This window comes from Choloepus didactylus, chromosome 3 (assembly GCF_015220235.1).
Source record: "Choloepus didactylus isolate mChoDid1 chromosome 3, mChoDid1.pri, whole genome shotgun sequence".
Taxonomy (NCBI): domain Eukaryota; kingdom Metazoa; phylum Chordata; class Mammalia; order Pilosa; family Megalonychidae; genus Choloepus; species Choloepus didactylus.
The window spans coordinates 2329606-2348719 of NC_051309.1; the positions used below are offsets into that span (position 1 = coordinate 2329606).

A 19114-nucleotide genomic window follows, 5' to 3' on the forward strand; every position below is an offset into this window, starting at 1 on the left:
CCATTTAGTAAAAATATTCTTTATTATTTTAAACATAAGTATTCTATATAGTTTTGATGTTAATTATATGGACTGTAGTTTAATTATGAGAAAATTTAAAGTCATTTATGGTAACAATGAATTCTACTCTGACCATGTTGCATAAGTTAATTCTTTCCTATTTTAAACCATAAAAGCAACATGGACCTGTAAAATTTCAAGTAACACGGAAATATGGAGGCAAAATGCCTCCTCTTCCTCGGGGCATGGGGCTGTGCAGGACCTGGAGTTGTGTAACCACCCATCAGCCCTCATCATCCTTCTGTTACTAAATGGAATCACAAATATAACTTACCATGTTTCCAACTGCCATCATCACCAAAGAACTGGAGCACTGTTCTCACAAAATCCTTAGCATTAAAACAAATAATGGGACATTCACCTTTCAGCATTTGAAATAATAATTTTCTAGAGGATAAAAATAAATTCATGAATTTAGACACTGCTTTACAACTTTTGACCTTGGAAAAATATTATGTCTACTGCTTCTAACAGTGATCATTTACATAAAGCACTACATGCCAGACATTCTTCTAAGCACTTTACATAGATTAACTTAAAAATCCTATAAGGTAGGTATGATTTATTATCTGCATTTTACTGGTGGTGAAGCTGAGACAGAGTTTAAGTAATGCACCCAAGGTTAGAGAGCTGTTATGGCTTGTACTCTTGCCTAAAACTCTTGCCCCAAACTCTTGCCCCACAATTTCTGTGAACTGCTCCAGGCCCATGTCTTAGGAAGGTGTGCCCTGCTTCCCTGTCCAGATGTCCTTCTGCACTGCTGCCCACGCTCCCCCCCAGCAGTGATACAAGTGTCTGCACTGACCCGTGTCTTGAAAGCTTGCTGACCCCATCCACTGATGAGCTCTTTTGATATGGGATCCATATTGGTTAACATTTAGTGAACATGTCCTGGGGGCCAGGTACTATGCTAAGCACCTCACAGAGACTGCTGCAGTGAAACCTCATCGTGATCCTATTAGGCGGGCCCTAGATCCATTCTACACATGAGTAGACAGGCTCAGAGAGGGTAAGCCATTTGCCCAGGTTTACATAACTGAGAAATGGCAAAGCTGGGGTTTGAGGCCACATCTTGCTGTTGCCAGAGCCCAAACTGTAAGCCACCAAGCTATAAATCCCCCTTTCCGGTAATGTTTATTAATACTTTAGTGAGGTTCTTTGGAAAAAGTTTAAGAAGAAAATAACTAGGAGCCCAGTTAGCTCTGCCTGCTAAATCAATCTGTAGTAAGATTTGGCTTATCTTGAGCTATTTTTAGGCTTTTTGCACTTTCTTGTCCTATTTCTCTTTGGTTTCCCTTCAACAGGTAAGCGTGGAGAGCAGGGAAAGCCAAGTGCCTAGGGCACTGTTTCAGTCCTCGCTTTACTGGCTTGGAGAGGTGGTGCACAAGGGAAGGGAAGGGGAAGAGGGAGCGAAAAGCTTAAAAGGGAGAAGAACTAGGGTCAACTGGTGCTCCTTTCCACTTGGATTCCCTTTTATGCTTGAAATCTGGAGGTCCTTAATGAGATACCCTAATAACTACAACATCATCAACTAATAAGAGATGTATTCTAATTGGCTTCTATCTTGATAAGATGAACAATAAAAAGAATATCTTGTAAGTTAAAACAACTAAAAAACAGTGTGTTTTATAAGTCAGTTATTTTATTTGCAAAACAAAAAGGTAGCTATAAAATAAAATAGCTAGAGTCAGGAAAGTTGAGTTCAAAACTTTCATCTATCTGAACCTCAGTTTCCTCAACTACAAGTTGGAACTAATGGGACCTAACTTACAGAGTTGATGTGAGGGCTAAGCAAGGTCATGTACATGAAAAGACCATGTATAGTTGCTGAATAAATGTTATAAATATTTTATGTAATAAAATTATATATGTGTATGAGTTTAAATATGATTTATTTAATAATTTATTAAATTCATTTCAAACCTCAAAGATACTATCATAGAATTGGATTCCTCCCACTAATATGGTTCTTGAGGTGATATCTTCATATAATTGTCCTGGAACTTATAAAAATTAAGCCACAGTATTTGTTCATTCAACAGATAAATATGATCATGTGCCTGCTCTGTGCTGGTCATGGCCCTTGACAGTGGCGATACACTAGTGAATGAAGTTGGTTCAAGCCCTGGAGCAGGTGCCCAAGAAGGCTATGAAACCTCAATACCAGAAGCTGCCTGCAGGGAAGAGGGCCAGTGTTTGCAAATGTTGAGGGAAAGGTTCAGGAAGCTTCTCCGGTCCCTATAATTTCTGCAATTTAGATGCATTTTATTTTACAGGCATCTGTATGAAATGTCTAAAAATTTAAATCATTAAAATTGGAATTTGGGTTTGGACTCATATGGCATAAATGTTCACAAGAGAAAGAAAGAGAAAGAGGTGGGGAAGAAACAATGATACAGGGAAGGGGGCAAAATGCTAGCACTGGTGTATCTGAATATCCGGGGGTGGGGTGGGGGTGTGCTGGAGTTCTTGTATGGGGGTTTGTACTGTTTTTGCAACTGCCCAGTGACTTTGAAATTATTTCAAAATAAAAAGGTAAAAAAATTAGAATTTGGCAATTTTTAAATTAGGATAAAGCAGGCATATAGTAGGGTATGAGATAACTAGTGAAGATTCTTACCTGGCAAACTGATGATGGGCCTCTTGTTCTTGGCCCCAGAGAGAAGACTGCCCCACTTTTATGAAGACGCACCCCTCGTCAGGAGGGAACTCCTCCACAGGAACACCATCAAAGGCTGAGGGGGCCAAAGGAGGGCTGCTGCCCTCTTCCTCTTGGCCCTTTAGTAATATTACAATTCCTTTAATAGCGGAACTTAGAGTCTGTGAATACACAATAGGACAAAGTTTCAAAATTAAAAATAGACTACATTTATTCGAGGAAGATATGTCATGTTTTATAATTAAGCAAAATGAAAAGACCTGAAATTAAACTTGTAAATGAACAGTCCTTTTAATGACAGTCAAGGCCTAAAGCCCAATCCATGATCTTACCACAATATCTAGTCCCCTCCCTATTCAACAACTTAATGGAAGTCTTAGTTAGCACAGTAAGGCAGGAAAAAGAAATAAAAGGCAGACAGATTGAGAAGAAACAATTACACTGTCCCTATTCATAGATGACATGGTTGTCTATGTCAAAAATCCCAAGGAATATACAAAAGAATAACAGCCTCCTAGATCGAATATGTGAGTTAAGCAAGGTTTTAGTATACAAGAGCAAAATGCAAAAATCTATTGAATTTCTATCTGCCAGCAAAGTTCAGCTGGAAGTCAAAATTAAAAAAACATTTATAATAATTCCAAAAATGAAATAACTTAGGTACAAAGCAACAAAACATGTATATGATCTGTATGCTTAAAATTATAAAATGCTGATGAAAGAAATCAAATACCTAAATAACAAAGAGACATACCATGTTTAAGGACCGGAAGACTCAACATAATATGTCAATTCTCCTAAGTTAGTCTGTAGAACCAAAAAGATCAATTAACCCTAAACACAAGAAACATGAAGAAAACTACACCAAGACATATCATAATCAAATTGCTTAAAACAAATGATAAAGAAAAAAGCCTTAAAACAGGAGAGAGAAAAAATCATGTTACATAAATAGGAATGAAGCAAAAGGGTGAAAGCAGATTCCCTGTGGGAAATAAAGCAAGGTCAAAGACAGTGGAGCCCCAGAACCCTTGAATCTTGAAGACAATTGTATAAAAATGTAGCTTATGAGGGGTGACAATGTGATTGGGGCAGATCACACTCCCCTTTGTCCAGTGTATGGATGGATGAGTAGAAAAATGGGGGCAAAAAAAAAATACAAAAAAAAAACAAAAAGCACCCAGTGATCTTTTTTACTTTAATTGTTCTTTTTCACTTTAATTTTTATTCTTATTACTTTTGTGTGTGTGGTAATGAAAATGTTCAAAAATTAATTTTGGTGATGGATGGACAACTATATGGTGGCACTGTGAACAACTGATTGTACGCTTTGTATGACTGTATGGTATATGACTATATCTCAATAAAACTGAATTATTAAAAAAATGACAACAACAAAGACAGTGGAGCAACATCTTCAAAAAGAAAGAATTGAAAGAACAAAACTGTCAAATACAATTCTTCAGCCAGCAAAACAGCTTTCAAAAATGAAAGGTAAAGCAAGACTTGTACACTGAAAACTATAAAACACTGCTAAAGAAATCAAAGATATAAATAAATAAATAATCTGTGCTCACGGACCAGAAAATTCAATAGCATTAAGACAGCAAACATCCAAAATTATCTATGGCTACAACACAATATTGAGTTCCCCAGATTTTCTCTTTCTGTCTCCTATATCTCCCAGACTAGGCACCAGAGAAACCCACAAGGAAACCCCAATAGGTACAGACAAAAAAGCCCAAAGAAAAGCCTGCTCTCCCAAGCCAAAAGACCAGTAAAGGAGCAGCCAAGCAAGCCAGGAAACTTTCTGACAATATCCACCTTACCCAGCCATAACCAGGGAAACCCCACCTGCATCACTGGAGGCAAGTGGGGAGCCTACACTTCCACCCCCACACTGGAGGGCCAAACCACCCCTCTCCCTCCCCGCAGAGTCATCAGAGGCCCAGGGAGGAGCCAGGCCTCCTCCCCATGCTTACTAGTAAAAAAGACCCCCTCTCCCTCCTCACAATGTCAGGCCAATTGGGGGCCTGGGACTTCCACCCCCTCCTGCAGGGATCCAGTGTTACCCTCCTCCCCCTACCAGTGCGGCAACAGTGGAGACCTGCTACAAAGGAAGACATAAGACATAATATAATGCCCAAAATAGCCAGGATAAAATAAAAAAAATCACTCATCATACCCAAAATTAAAAACCTAACTTGAATGAGAAAATTCAGACAATAAATGCCAACATTAAGATTACACAGATGTTAGAATTATAAGGCAAGGATTTTAAAGCAGCTATCCAAAAAATGCTTCACTGAGCAATTATGAACATGTTAGTAACGAACAAAAAAAGAAAGTCTCAGCCTAAAAAGAAAAGGGGGTGGGGCCTATAAAGAAGAATCAAATAGAAATTTTATAATTGAAAAATACAATAACTGAAATAAAATAACTCACAGGATGGGTCTGGTTGGAGAGAATCATATGAAATTACTTTCATACTAAAGTAAAATATAGCAAAAGTGTAAATGTGAATACAAAAATATTAGTTTTCCTATATGTATCTTTCTGAAAATATCAACAAATATTTCATAATACCATATTACCATATCAAAGACTTTTTAAAAAATTAATATTAAAAACAAAATTTATTCAATTTTAAAATACAGAACATAGGTTTATGTAAATAATATGAATATAATCAACACTAGCTAAAATTAGTTTATAAGTAGTCTCACTACCTGACAAAATACACAAAAGCTCTTGAATATAACCGTACATTGTTAGTTACTTACCATTTGTTGGGATTGAATCATACCCCCCACAAAAAACATATTCAAATCTTAATCCATGTTACTGTGGGTGTGAGCTCATATTTAAATAGGACCCTGTGAAGATGTTATAATTAGTTAAGGGGTGTCCAAGCTGATAAGGGTGAGTCTTCATCCATTTAACTGGAAGCCTTATCAAGAGAGGAAATTCAGTTGCAATCAGCGAACAGAAGTCGGAAATCAGAAGAAGCAGCCAGAAGTCAATGGAACCCAGAAGCCAGAAGTCAGGGGAAACCAGAAGAGCAGACCCAAAGAAAGTGAGAGCCATGTGACACAGGACTGCTGTCAACAGAATGCTACCAGCTCTGGGCAAGAGCACAGCCTTGCCAACATGTTGATTTTGGACTCTGTGATGGCTTGAAGCTGTATGCACCCAAGAAGAGATCATGTTCTTGTCATCCATTCCTGTGGGTGAGGACCTATTGTGGATGGGATCTTTTCAATAGGTTATTTCAGTTGAGGAGTGCCCCAGGGTGGGTCTTAATCCTCTTACTAGAGTCCTTTATAAGAGGACAGAACACAGAAAAAAGTGCCAGAGAAGCTAAGAGAGACAGAAGTTAAAAGAGAGAGACATGCAAAAGCTCAGAAAGGAAGCTACTGAAACCAGAAGCTGGAAGTAACAAAACCTGGGAGAGAAGGGGGAAACCAGCAGACTTTACCATGTGCCATCCCATGGGACAGAAGAGTCCCAGACAGCTAGCAGCCTGTCTTCAGGAAGAAGGTATCATCCTGATGATGCCTTCATATGGACATTTTTCATGGCCTCAGAACTGTAAACTTGTATATTAATAAATCACCATTGTAAAAGTCAATCCATTTCTGTATATTGTATTTTGTCAGGTTCAGCAAACTAAAACAGACTTCTAGCCTTCAGTCATAAGACAACAAATTGTTGTTGAAGCCAACCCACTGTGTGATATACATCATAGCAGCTCTGGAGAACTAAGATATCATTGGAGAGGGGAAAGGGGCTCAAAATCTTATTTCCAGTTCTCCCATCAAAATCTAACATTAAGAAAATTGGCTTCTTTTATGCTGCCCTCCCAAGCAAACAAAAAAACAAAACCCACTATTTACTGACCCGGCCAGTACTTAGCTGGGTTGAACCATCCTTATACATCAGAGTTACCACCAGGGCTGCTGCCTGTTTGAGCATTTCAATCAGTTGGACTTTCTCAAAATCTTCCAAATACCTAATATCACAAAAACAGTTTTTAAATGCTCTTGAGTTCCCAGAATTTAGGTAGGATTCAACCTCATCATCTTCTCGTAATGCCACATGTTTACTTGTTTTCTCTAATGAATTACTGCATGTAATACGTTTTCTTTTGAGAGTTGTGCTTTCCTTGTTTTCATTATTTGTATGTTCCTTTAGGAGACAGTTTCTTGTATGTTCCGCTTTCTGTAGAACTGAAGCCTCCTGATTTCCCTGTGGAATTAAACGACTGGAAAGAGGCAAGGAGCTGGTGCTCTTCTGCCCCTGGTCAGCAGACAGCTGCTCTACGGGCCTGGCTGTGGAAGGCGGAGGAGACGCCTTGGTGGGAGCTCTTGATGTCTGGCTTGTTAAAGAATTAAGATCCTATGGGAAAAATCAAATATTTCATTAGAATACAGATTCATAAGTCAGATCTACAAATCACACTAATTTCTAAGCTAACGAGGGGATAAAAAGCTTCCTGTTATGTATGCTCAAACTTTCTAAGTGAAACAAATTAGTGCCTTCTTTTGGAACCAAGGTCAGAGTGCACACGTGAATCGCAGGGCTGCGCAGGCAGCAGGAGTTCAGACAACCCCATCCCCAAAGCTGTTCTGGGAATCACTGCATGAAGGGAGTGAGGCACACGTGTGTAGAGTGAAGAATAAACAATTCACAACATCCAACTAGAGACCGTTCATAGAGAAAATGAAGTCACCCAAACCATTTGATGACATGGTATTCTACCCATTCTCATTATTTACCACTCATACATCCTTTCTATTAGGTAGAAGCGGGTTTTGACTGCTTAGTGACTCGTTAGCATGGCTACGCCCCAGATCATTTCATAGGGGCCTACTCCACACGAGCCCCCACTAAGCTCTACCACTCTACAACCTCTTTCCCTTCCCAGCTGTTCTGGTTTGCTAATGCTGCCATTTTCCAAAATACCAGAAAAGGATTGGCTTCTATAAAGGGAGTTTATTTGGTTACAAAATTACAGTCTTAAGGCCATAAAGTGTCCAAGGTAAGGCATCAACAATAGGGTACCTTCACTGGAGGATGGCCACTGGTGCCCAGGAAACCTCTGTTACCTTGGAAGACATGTGGCTGGTGTCTGCTTGCTCCCAGGTTGCATTTCAAGATGGTGTTCTCCAAAATGTTGCTCTTGGGGTGTTTCATCCTCTCTTAGCTGCAGCACCTTTATATGGCTCCAGTGCTTCAATTAAGACCCACACTGAATGGGTGGGTTAACACCTCCATGGAAATTATCCAATCAAAGGTCTCACCCACAGGTGACTGAGTAACATCTCCATGGAAACACTCAATCAAAGGATTCCAACCTACTCAACACTAATATGTCTTCCCCCACAAGACTGAATCAAAGAACATGGCATTTTGGGGGACACAGTACATCCAAACTGGCACTTTCCATATATAACATACATTCATCCCATCACAATATCAAAAAAACTTAAATCACTTTAGTAACAATATTTAAGTACAAGATCCCATCAAAATCAGTTACAGGTGTGGTCTGTTCTAAAGCAAAATTCCCCTCTAGCTGTGGACCTCTGAAACCTAGAACACATTACCTGCTTCCAATATACAAAGGAGGGACAGTCATAGGATAAACATTTCCATTGCCAAAAAGAGAAACTGAAAGGGAAACAGAATTCACAGGACCAAATCAGTTCCTAAAACCCACAGGGCAAACTCCATTAGATTTCAAAGCCTGAGAGTCATTTATAGACCTCGGGGCTTGAGAGAGCAGCAGTCCCACACTTTCCAAAGGCTTACACGGCAGTCCTTCTCTCCAAACACTGGGGTGAGTGCTCTAACATATCCACACATTGGGGAGACCACCTTCTTCTCGGCCCCACCCTCCTCAAACACTGGGGTGCCACCTGGACTCTGCCTCTCTGGGGCAAAGGCTCTCCCCTCTCGGAACAGTGGGGTGGCGGCCAGGCTCTCCCCAGTCCCCAGGGAATGTGCTCCACCCTCTCTGAGGCCTGGAGTGGCAGCACTCTTCCTGAGCATCAAGGCGGAAGGCCCGCCCTCTGCCTCTGGGGAAAACACACTCTTTCCATGAGCATGGGCCACTCAGCTCTCCTTACCCAAGAGAACTTGACTCCAGACCTCAATCTCCATGATTCTGTACTTGAAGAAAATTTTCCTTCAATTTGTTCCTTCTCTGGACCCTCCAGTCCAGACCAGCAGTGGTTCTGTCTGTACAGATCTTGCAAAAATCTTGTCAACTTGGCATGAAGCACACAGGGCTCAAAACCATCAGAAACAGGAGTTTCCACAGATCCTTTCTGGAAAACTCCATCTCCAATCCTGGCTTGTACTGAAATGGCAGTTGGTTTCCATATTTGTTTAAATCCTCACATGGGGCTATAGCTTCTGGGGTCACACTTTTTGGAAGTCCAGAATTTTGCAAACTATCAGTTTCTGGTTTCTTTGTACCCAAGAGTTCATTTCTCAGCTTATCTCTGTCCTATTGCATTTTATGATACGCTGCAAGGAGAAGCCAGGCTACTTCTTCTATATTTAGCTTGGAGTTCTCATCAGCTAAGTATCCCAGCTCATTGCTTTTGAATTCTGCCTTCCATCAGGCAGTAGGACACAATTTTGCCAAATTCTCTGCCATTTTAAAACAAGGATTCCCTTTCTTCCAATTTGAAATGACACATTCATCATTTCTGCTCAAGGCCTCATCAGAAGCGTCTTTAGAGTCCATATTTCCACAAATAGTCTCCAAAGCAATTTAGCCTTTTCTATCAAGCTCCTCACAATTCTTCCAGAATCTTCCCCTTATCCATTTAAAAAGCCATTCCAACATTTTGGTATTTGCAAACTCAGCAGTACCCCACTTCTCTAGTATTAAAATCTGTTACGGTTTGCTAATGCTGCCACTTTGGAAAATACCAGAAATGGATTGGCTTCTATAAAGGGAGTTTATTTGGTTACAGAGTTACAGTCTTAAGGCCATAAAGTGTCCAAGGTAAGGCATCAACAACAGGGTACCTTTTGTACTGGAGGACGGCCACTGGCGAACAGAAAACCTCTGTTATCTCAGAAGGCACGTGGCTGGTGTCCGCTTGCTCCCAGGTTGCATTTCAAGATGGTGTTCTCCAAAATGTTTCTCTTGGGGTGTTTTGTCCTCTCTTAGCTGCAGCTCCTTTATATGGCTCCAGTGATTCAATTAAGACCCACACTGAATGGGTAGGGTAACACCTCCATGGAAATTATCCAATCAAAGGTCTCACCCACAGGTGATTGAGTCACATCTCCAAGGAAACACTCAATCAAAGGATTCCAACCTACTCAACAATAATACGTCTGCCCCCAGAAGATTGAATTAAAGAACATGGCATTTTGGGGGACACAATACATCCAAACTGGCACACCAGCATACAAGTTTCCCCCATCTCAAAGGAAAACCCTGCCTTGGTCCCTATACATTACCCCACTCCCTTTCTATCAAAGGCAGACTTCTAGGGAGACAAGCCCATGCTCAGGGTCTGCAGGTGCACCTTGCTGCTCTTATTTATTATACCAGAGCCTTCCAAGACTGCACGTTCCCACCCCATCCTTCCCCTTTCTCTCTCCTCCTCCAAAGAGACTCTGAAAAGGCTTTCACTAAGGTCACCAATTTTGAATCCCATAATCACTCTTGCAACTCTATTAGGTGTTGAAACTTCTGGCTCTATTCCTCATGGGTCAACTTGGCTTTCATTTGTTTTTCCCATGCAGAATTATAGTGTTAATGGCATGGATTCTTAAGTCAGACTGCCTCAGTTCACATTTCAACTTTACTATTTACTACTTGCGTGACCATGCCTCAGTTTCCTCATCTGAAAAAAAAATGGGAAAAACCAGTAATTACCTCATAGGGCTGCTCTGAGCATTCAGTGACAATATACCTAAAGTGCTTGGAATGGTAACTGGCATGTAAACAGTGTGTGTAAATCATCAACATTTTCCAACAGAGTTTAAGCTGGATTCAGTTAAATGAGGATGGGCACACAGGTGTTTTGGCTCCAGAGCTCAGGCTCTTCCCCCCCTTGCTGTCCCCACCACTGTTTCATGCACAGGCCTTTGAAGAGATGGCCTTCACTTTTCTCCCTCTCCAAGCCAACTCTCATAATCCAGCCGTTGTGAATTTTATACCCCAGTCTTCCTGAACTTCCATTTCCACTTCCTCAAAGTTCTAAGCAATCTTCCCTTATTAACATTAAAAAAATTCCTTATTATCCCTCCCTTGCTCTCTAAAGGTAGAGATCTTTAGCTGACCAACTCAGACGTTAACTTTCATACTTCAAAAAGAGGTCCCAGTCTCCTCCTCCCGCCACCAAGTAAAAAAAGCAAACCCAGAGAGAATACAAGCTGGGTTAGCGGCCCCTCCTGCTGTTCCCGAGCACCCTGGACTCACATCTCTCATGGAACTTCTCACACAAAACCACTGTACCAGCATACTTCTCTGTCTTCCCCTTCCACTCATCCAAAACAGAGTACTGGTTCACGAGAGCAAGAATTCTTTTTTTTCTTTTCCATGGTATCCTCAGCACACAGCATATGGTAAACATGTATAAGTACTTGCTGAGAACATGAAGATGCTCTGTTTAGAACTGTTCATATGTACAATGAACTACCTTGTTTTCCAGTGATTGATTCTTCTCATCCTCAAGTAGTCCTGAATACTTATCATTGCATTTGTTCTCCACTCCTGCAGCTTTTAAAAACATATACACAAAAACATGGGGCATTAAAGAACCATTGAAATCTAAGTCATATAATTGGCTCAACATTGAAAACAGTCTCATAATCATGCTATTTACTTGTTTTTAACTTATACTTAACATAATGTAAAAAAAAATTCATGACCAAATAGATAATACCACTGCGGTAAGTATTTATGTAAAGTATCTTCAAATTAACTGGAGACAGGTCTGTGTAATAGTGAATGTTTATTGTTAATTATTACTTTGTATTCGCATTTAAATACTCATTTCTAAAAACCCAAGGTCAACATTTTATAGAAACCTTATAAATATAAAGGTTTGAGGAAATTCTTAGACTGAGTAATATTATAATGGAATAATTAGAGGTTCAGTAAAACATCATTAATACAAACTTACAATTTATATTTTATTTTAATGAACCTGGGCTGAACAAGTGATGGAACCAGGATTGAACCCAGGCAACATGACTCTGGAGTCTGTGCCCTAAACCATGATGACATGCAGTCTCTCTGCGGTGGCCATAACAACCAAGGAAGACAAACGGGGGAAAAAAACACTTTCATTTACAATAGGAAAAAGTTATACTTAGAATAAACTTAACAAGAAAGCCACAGGGCCCTAAATGATGAAAACTTAAAATCTAATGAAGTGGCATAAAACAAGATCTGTACAAATAGAAAGACAGCATTTGTGTATGTATCATAAAATTTTTAATTCTCTCAAATACAGATTTCATGCAATTCCAGTTAGAGACCCTAAAAGTTTCTTTTAATTGAATAAAATAATTTTGAAGTATATATAGTATACTGAATACCTGAAAAGAGACAATACATTTAAGTTTAAAAAAAATTAAAGACTTGCCTTACCAGATTATCAGAATATACTATAAAGCCACTATAATCAAATCAACCTGGTATTTGAATTGGAAAAGAGGAAAAGATTCTAGAACAGAAAAGACAATCCAGAAAGTGATCCCTGGACTCATGAGAATTTAATATACAACAAAGATTATATTTCAATTCAGTAGAAAAGGAAAAATTAATCAATAAGGCTGGTACAGCTAGCACATATCTGAAAGAATAGAATACACTGGGAAAAAATATTTGGGACAAAAATGGCAAAGGGTTAGTATCCATATTATACAACAAGCTGTTCTACACTGAGAAGAAAAGACAACAACCCAGTAGAAAACTGAGTGAAGGATACGAATAGGCTATGTACAAAAGAGGAAACACAATCAGCAAACAAACACACTGTAAAACTTACCAGCAGTCAGGAAAATGAAAACTAAAGTAAATATAATTGAGGATAGAGGGGAAGAGGAAGTCTCATGCATTGCTGGTAAAAATGTGAATTGTCAGAACCATTTTAGAAAGCAAACTGTCAATATTTATTAAAATTAAAAATACATATAAGTTACTAGGGGACTGGGTGGGGATAGGGAATAGGAAGTTAAGGCTTAAACCGCACAGTTTCTACTTGGAATGATGACGATGTTCTGGTAACGGATGGTGCTGATGGTAGCAATACATTGTGAACACAGTTAACAGCACTGAAATATGCATCTGAATGTGGTTAAGAGGGGAAATGGTAGGTTGTATATATGGTTCTAGAATAAAAATTTTTTTAAAAATCCATGGAACTGCACAATGCAAACAATGAATCCTACGTTAAACCATGGACTACAAGGAATAGTACAATTATAAAAATGTGCTCTCATCAATTTTAACAAATTAACACCAGTGCAAGGTGTTAATAATAGAATGGTTATGGGAATCCTGTATTTTATGCATGATTGCTCAATAAATCCACAACTTCTAAAGAAAAACAAACAAAAAACAAAGCCAGAGAAGCAAGAAAAGCAAGAAAAATACATTGCTACTATTAAAATGAGATATTAAATTATGTTGTACACACACATATATTATTTCTAAATAAAGATAGTCTAATTCTGTTTTTAAATAGTAAAATTTAGCTTTGTAATGAGACATTTTAATAATTATGTGCTGCAAATGATCAATATATATATTGACATCTGGGAAGATGGCAGAGTGGGTGAGGCAAACGGGCTTCTCCTCTGTGAGGAAGGATGCCCAGCACTGCGGTTGCGGGGTATGAGCGACCATAGAGGGACTCCTACAGGCCCTGGTGGGGACATGATGGAAAGGTGGAGAGATGGAGCTGTGAAGGATGAGGTGAATTTGTCTGGCTCAGACCACTCCCAGGGCCAGGAGTGGCAAGACGGCCGCCGGGCAAGGGAGTGAGCAGCGGCTCTCCACTCACGTGCACCTGCCTTAACAAGTAACTGGGGAGATTATCCTCCACAGCCACATCACCACGAGCTCCCATGAGGAAACCCGGGAGGCAGCGGACAAGTATTGACTGCATTTACTCTCCCCCGATGGAAGTACAGGGGATTCATGGGCAAGAAGCAAGCATAGGAGTGGGCGTGATACGGAAACACTAGGAGCCCCTCCCACACCCCAGAGGCTCACGGGTACAGGGCAGGCAGGGAGGGGGGCATGTTTGACCTGGAGGGTGCCCTTCAGATTGCAGACCCAAGGCAGGAAGTCCCCAGTTTACATGGAGAACTGGTGCACTGACTGGATCCTCACTCAGTTTGGACCCTACCAAGCACACAGTAGAAGTTGGGGGGAAACTGGCTTGAGAGTAAGAGGAGGATCAAGAGCGCAACCCGCTGTTAGAATAGGAAAATTGAACTCCAGCAAGCTGTACCTCTGCTAAATCATAAACAAATGCTCAAATAATCCTGCACTTCCCAAAATAATCTTACCAAGATAAGCAAATGCCCTGAAGACAACAGAAAATCATAAAGTACCTGAAGAAACAAGAATATATGGACAAGCCAAATGAACAGATTAAAAAGCCAGAAGATACGCATAATTTGGAGGAATTATTTAAAGAAATACACACAAATATCCAAAACAACTTCAATGAGATGGCTAAAGACATAAAGGACATAAAGAAGACTCTAGGAGAGCATAAAGAAGAATTTAAAAGAGTAAATTAAAAAATAGCATTCTTATGGAAATAAAAAATGCTGTGGATCAAATTAAAAATATACTAGAGAGAAGAAAGAAGATGGCAGCATAGAGAAGAGTGAAAGTTAGTTAGTCCCCCAGGAACAACTAATAAACAATGAGGAACAACTAGTAAATGATCTGGAAAAACTGCTAGGGGACAACCATGACTGTCCACACATCATGCACCAACCTGGATTGGGAGGAATGCCTGAGAGCGCAGTGTGGAATCTGTGAGTAGAAACTGTGGACCTGAGATGGGAGCCCTCTCCCTCCATGGCAGACTGAACTGCAAAGCCTCACTGTGAGAGAGAGCAGCACTCTCTGAACAAGCAAATATTCCTCAGTCCAGCTCCAACTGGGGTTTTAATTGGCAAACGTGGACTGCTCAATACAAGCTATGAATCCCCAACAAGCAGACAGAGGCTTTTAGTGATGACTGACCTTGAAAAGCCAGGGGACTTCTCTATCCTGGGAGAGGGAGCCCGGAGGACCAGGTGCACTCTCTGGCCAACGGGTGAGACTGGGGGCCATGGACTGGCCCTGAAAGGGGGCTTTCTGTCCCTTTTTCTCTCTCTCAACCTCAGCAGCTCAGTAGAGAAAGCCTCAGCCATTTTCAGTTTGCAGTGCTCTGACCCAGACAAGAGTGGGGATAGCAGAGACAGAGAGACAAAGAACCTACTTAAATGCAGATGATAACTCCCTAGGGTGTGTATCCTCCCTAAGAGGAAGGAGGTGGTGCCCAGCTCTACTACCAGCCTTCTGTTCAGAACCAGACCCCAGAGCCTGGGGGAAAACAGCCAAAACAGAAACTAAGGACTAAAGGGGGCCACACCTCCTTACACCAGTCAGGAGCTACAGGCTGACAGGCACCACCTGCTGGGCAGGTTAGGAAAAGCACAGTGGCTTGAGGCATCACAGGGTGTGTCAATCTTCTAAGACACACCCTCAAGGAAACCTGATGCTGAATATTGCCCCCTTCTGGGACCTGAGCCTGTTCCATTCTGGGATAACCTGGTTGGGGTAACCAAGGAAACCAGATGCCTAGACAACAGAAAACTACAACCTACACTAAGAAAAATGAAGTTACGGCCCAGTCAAAGGAACAAACATATGCTTCAACTGAGATACGGGAATTAAAACAATGCTAAATCAATTCAAAAAGTTTAGGGAAGATATGGCAAAAGAGATGAAGGCTATAAAGAAAACACTGGGAGTACATAAGATAGAAATCAAAAGTTCGAAAAACCAACTGGCAGAATCTATGGAAATGAAAGGCACAAAACGAGATGAAAGACACAATGGAGACATACAACAGCAGATCTCAAGAGTCAGAAGAAAACACTCAGGAACCAGAGAACAAGACACCTAAAGTCCTACAGACGAAAGAACAGATAGGGAAAAGAATGGAAAAATAAGAGAAATGTCTCAGGGAACTGAATGACAACATGAAATGCATAAATATACATGTCATGGGTGTCCCAGAAGAAGAAGAGAAGGGAAAAGGGGCAGAAGCACTAATAGAGGAAATAATCAATGAAAATTTCCCATCTCCTATGAAAGAAATAATATTACAGATCCAAAAAATGCAGAGTACCCCAAAGAGAATAGATCTGAATAGGCCTACACCAAGACACTTAATAATCAGATTATCAAACGTCAAAGACAAAGAGAATCCTGAAAGTAGCAAGAGAAAAACGATCCATCACCTACAAAGGAAGCTTGATAAAACTATGGGCGGTTTTCTGAGTAGAAACCATGGAAGCAAGAAGGAAGTGGGGTGATATATTTAAGATACTGAAAGAGAAAAACCACCAACCAAAAATCCTACCTCCAGCAAAACTCCTTCAAATATGAGGGAGAGTTTACAATATTCTCTGACAAACAGACAATGAGAGAGTTTGCTCTATAGGAAATACCAAAGGGGGCACTACAGACAGATAGCCAAAGACAGGAATGAGAGGTTTGAAACACAATTTTGGGAGATAGTAGCACAGCAATGTAAGTACACTGAACAAAGATGACTATGAGTATGGTTGAAAGAGAAAGGTCAGGAGCATGTGGGACACCCAGAAGAAAAGAGGAAAGATAAAGATTGGGACTGTATAACTCAGTGAAACTTAGAGCGTGCAACAATTGTGATAAAATGTACAAATATGTTTTTTCATGAGAGACAACAAATGAATGTCAACTTTGCAAGGTGTTAAAAATAGAGAAGTATTGAGGGGAAAATACAAGCAATGCAAACTAGAGACTATAATTAACAGAAACATTGTATTATGCTTCCTTTAATGTAACAAAGGCAATATACCAAAGCTAAATGCATATAAGAGGGGGACATAAGGGAAGGGTATGGGACTCTCAGCATTGGTGATGTTGTATGACTCTTCATCCTACTTTAGTTTAATGCTATCTTTCCTTTTGTTGCTTCCTAGCTGTCATTTTATTCTCTTTATTTTTTTCTTTTGTCTCTCTACCTTCTTTGACTCTTCCTCCTTTGTGGAAGAGATGGAGATGTCCTTATATAGATAGTGGTGATGGTGGCGAATACATAAATAGTATATGTAAGTATATACTAGAGACACACAACAACATATTTGAAGAGGCACAAGAAAGTATAAAGTAAACTAGAGGACAGGCAATTCAATGCAAACACATAAAAGAACAAATGGTGACAAAAATCAGAGAATTTGAAACAGATCTCAGGGAAATGATGGACAACATAAAGTACACAAATATCAGAATCATTGGTGTCCAGTAGGAGAAAGGAAGAGTAAAGGGCTACAAAGAGTGTTTCAAGACATAGTTGGTCAAAACTTCCCAATCCTTCTAAATCACATAAATATGAAAATCAAAGATGCCTGACCAACTCCAAATAGAATATATCCAAATAAACCCACTCCAAGACATTAAAATAAAAAATATTAAGAGGATACTATGAACAACTGTATGCCAATAAGCTAGACAATTAGAGGAAATGGACAATTTCCTGGAAACACATGAACAACCTAGACTGACTCAAGAAGAAATAGAAGACCTTAACAAACCAATCACAAGCAAAGAATCAATCAGTCATCAAAAATCCACCTCAAATAAATGCCCAGGGCCAGGTGGCTTCACAGGGGAATTTCACCAAACTTTCTAAAAAGAACTGACACCATTCCTGTTTCAAAAAATGAAGCTAATATCACACTAATACCAAAACCAGATAAAGATGCTACAAAAAAGGAAAACAACAGGCCAATCTCCCCAATGAATACAGATGTAAAAATTTCAAAAAGTACTTGCAAATCGAATCCAAAGACACATTATAATAACTACACACCACAACCAAGTGGGGTTCATTCCTGGCATGTGAGGGTGGTTCAATATAAAAAAATCAATCAATGTAATACAACACATTAACAAATTGAAAGGGAAAAATCAAATGATCATCTCAATAGATGCTGAAAAAGCATTTGATAAAATTCAGCACAATTCAAAAGGTAGGAATTGAAGGAACTATCCTCAACATGATAAAGGGCATATATAGGATAAACCTACAGCCAGCATAGCACTCAACGGTGAGAGACTGAATGCCTTCCCCCTAAGATCAGGAACAAGACAAGGAAGCCTGCTGTCACCACTATTATTCAACATTGTGCTAGAAGTTCTAGCCAGAGCAATTTTCCAAGACAAAGAAATAAAAAGTATCCAAATTGGAATGGAAGAAGTAAAACTGTCATTATTTGCAGATGATAGGATCTTTTAAAAAAAAAAAAAAACTTTATCAAAAAAATTTTAAAAAATCAAAGGAAATAAAACAAGGGTATAAGAAAAATATCCTAAAATAGCTACATTGCTTCCAGTATGCTCCTACCATAACCCAAGAAAATTAATGAACCATAGAATATGGTATGATCTTATATTTGGAAAATCCTGAGAAATCAATGATAACACTACTTCAGCTAATAAATTCAGCAGAGAGGTTGTGCCAGTGTGGATGTATTATGTCCCCCAAAATGCCATGTTCTTCGATGCAATCTTCAGGGGCAGATGTATTTAGTCTTGATTAGGTTGCAACCTTTGGATTACATTGTTTCCATGGAGATGTGACCCATCCAACTGTAGGTGATACCTCTGATTGGATTATTTCCATGGAGTTGTGGCCCCACCCATTCAGTGTTGGTTGTAATTAAATCACTGGGACCCTGTAAGTGCTCAGACAGAAAGAGCTCAGTGCTAAGACTACGAGAGATATTACGGAGATGGCCACTGAAAGCAGACTTTTGCTGACACTTTGCTCCAGAGAGGCTAAGAGAGGAGAAAACACCCCAAGAACAACATTTCGAATTATGCACAGGAGCTAAGAGAGGAGCTGGAACACAACCCGGGATCAGCAGATGCTAGCCATGTGCCTTCTCAGTTAACAGAGGTTTCCCAGATGCCACTGGCCTTCCTTCGTTGAAGGTATACTTCCGTTGATGCCTTAATTTGGACATTTTCATGGTTTTCAGACTGTAAATTTGTAACCAAATAAATCCCCTTTATAAAAGCCTATCCATTTCTGGCATTGTGCATAATGGCAGCAACAGCAAACAAGAACAGAGGTG

At 39.9% G+C, this 19114-nt stretch overlaps 1 protein-coding gene across 4 annotated transcripts in view; it reads right to left on the reverse strand.

Annotated features, from left to right (window-relative positions):
• POLN (DNA polymerase nu) overlaps window positions 1-19114 on the reverse strand; it is a 237108-nt gene that overhangs the window by 194588 nt on the left and 23406 nt on the right. For all 4 annotated transcript variants that reach the window (XM_037829257.1, XM_037829260.1, XM_037829259.1 and 1 more), the window contains exons 2-5: window positions 11392-11471; window positions 6620-7117; window positions 2681-2880; window positions 335-447 (exon numbers count right to left, since the gene is read on the reverse strand). In XM_037829257.1, coding sequence (XP_037685185.1) covers window positions 335-447; window positions 2681-2880; window positions 6620-7117; window positions 11392-11471 — 891 coding nt within the window. The remainder of the gene's footprint in view (window positions 1-334; window positions 448-2680; window positions 2881-6619; window positions 7118-11391; window positions 11472-19114) is intronic.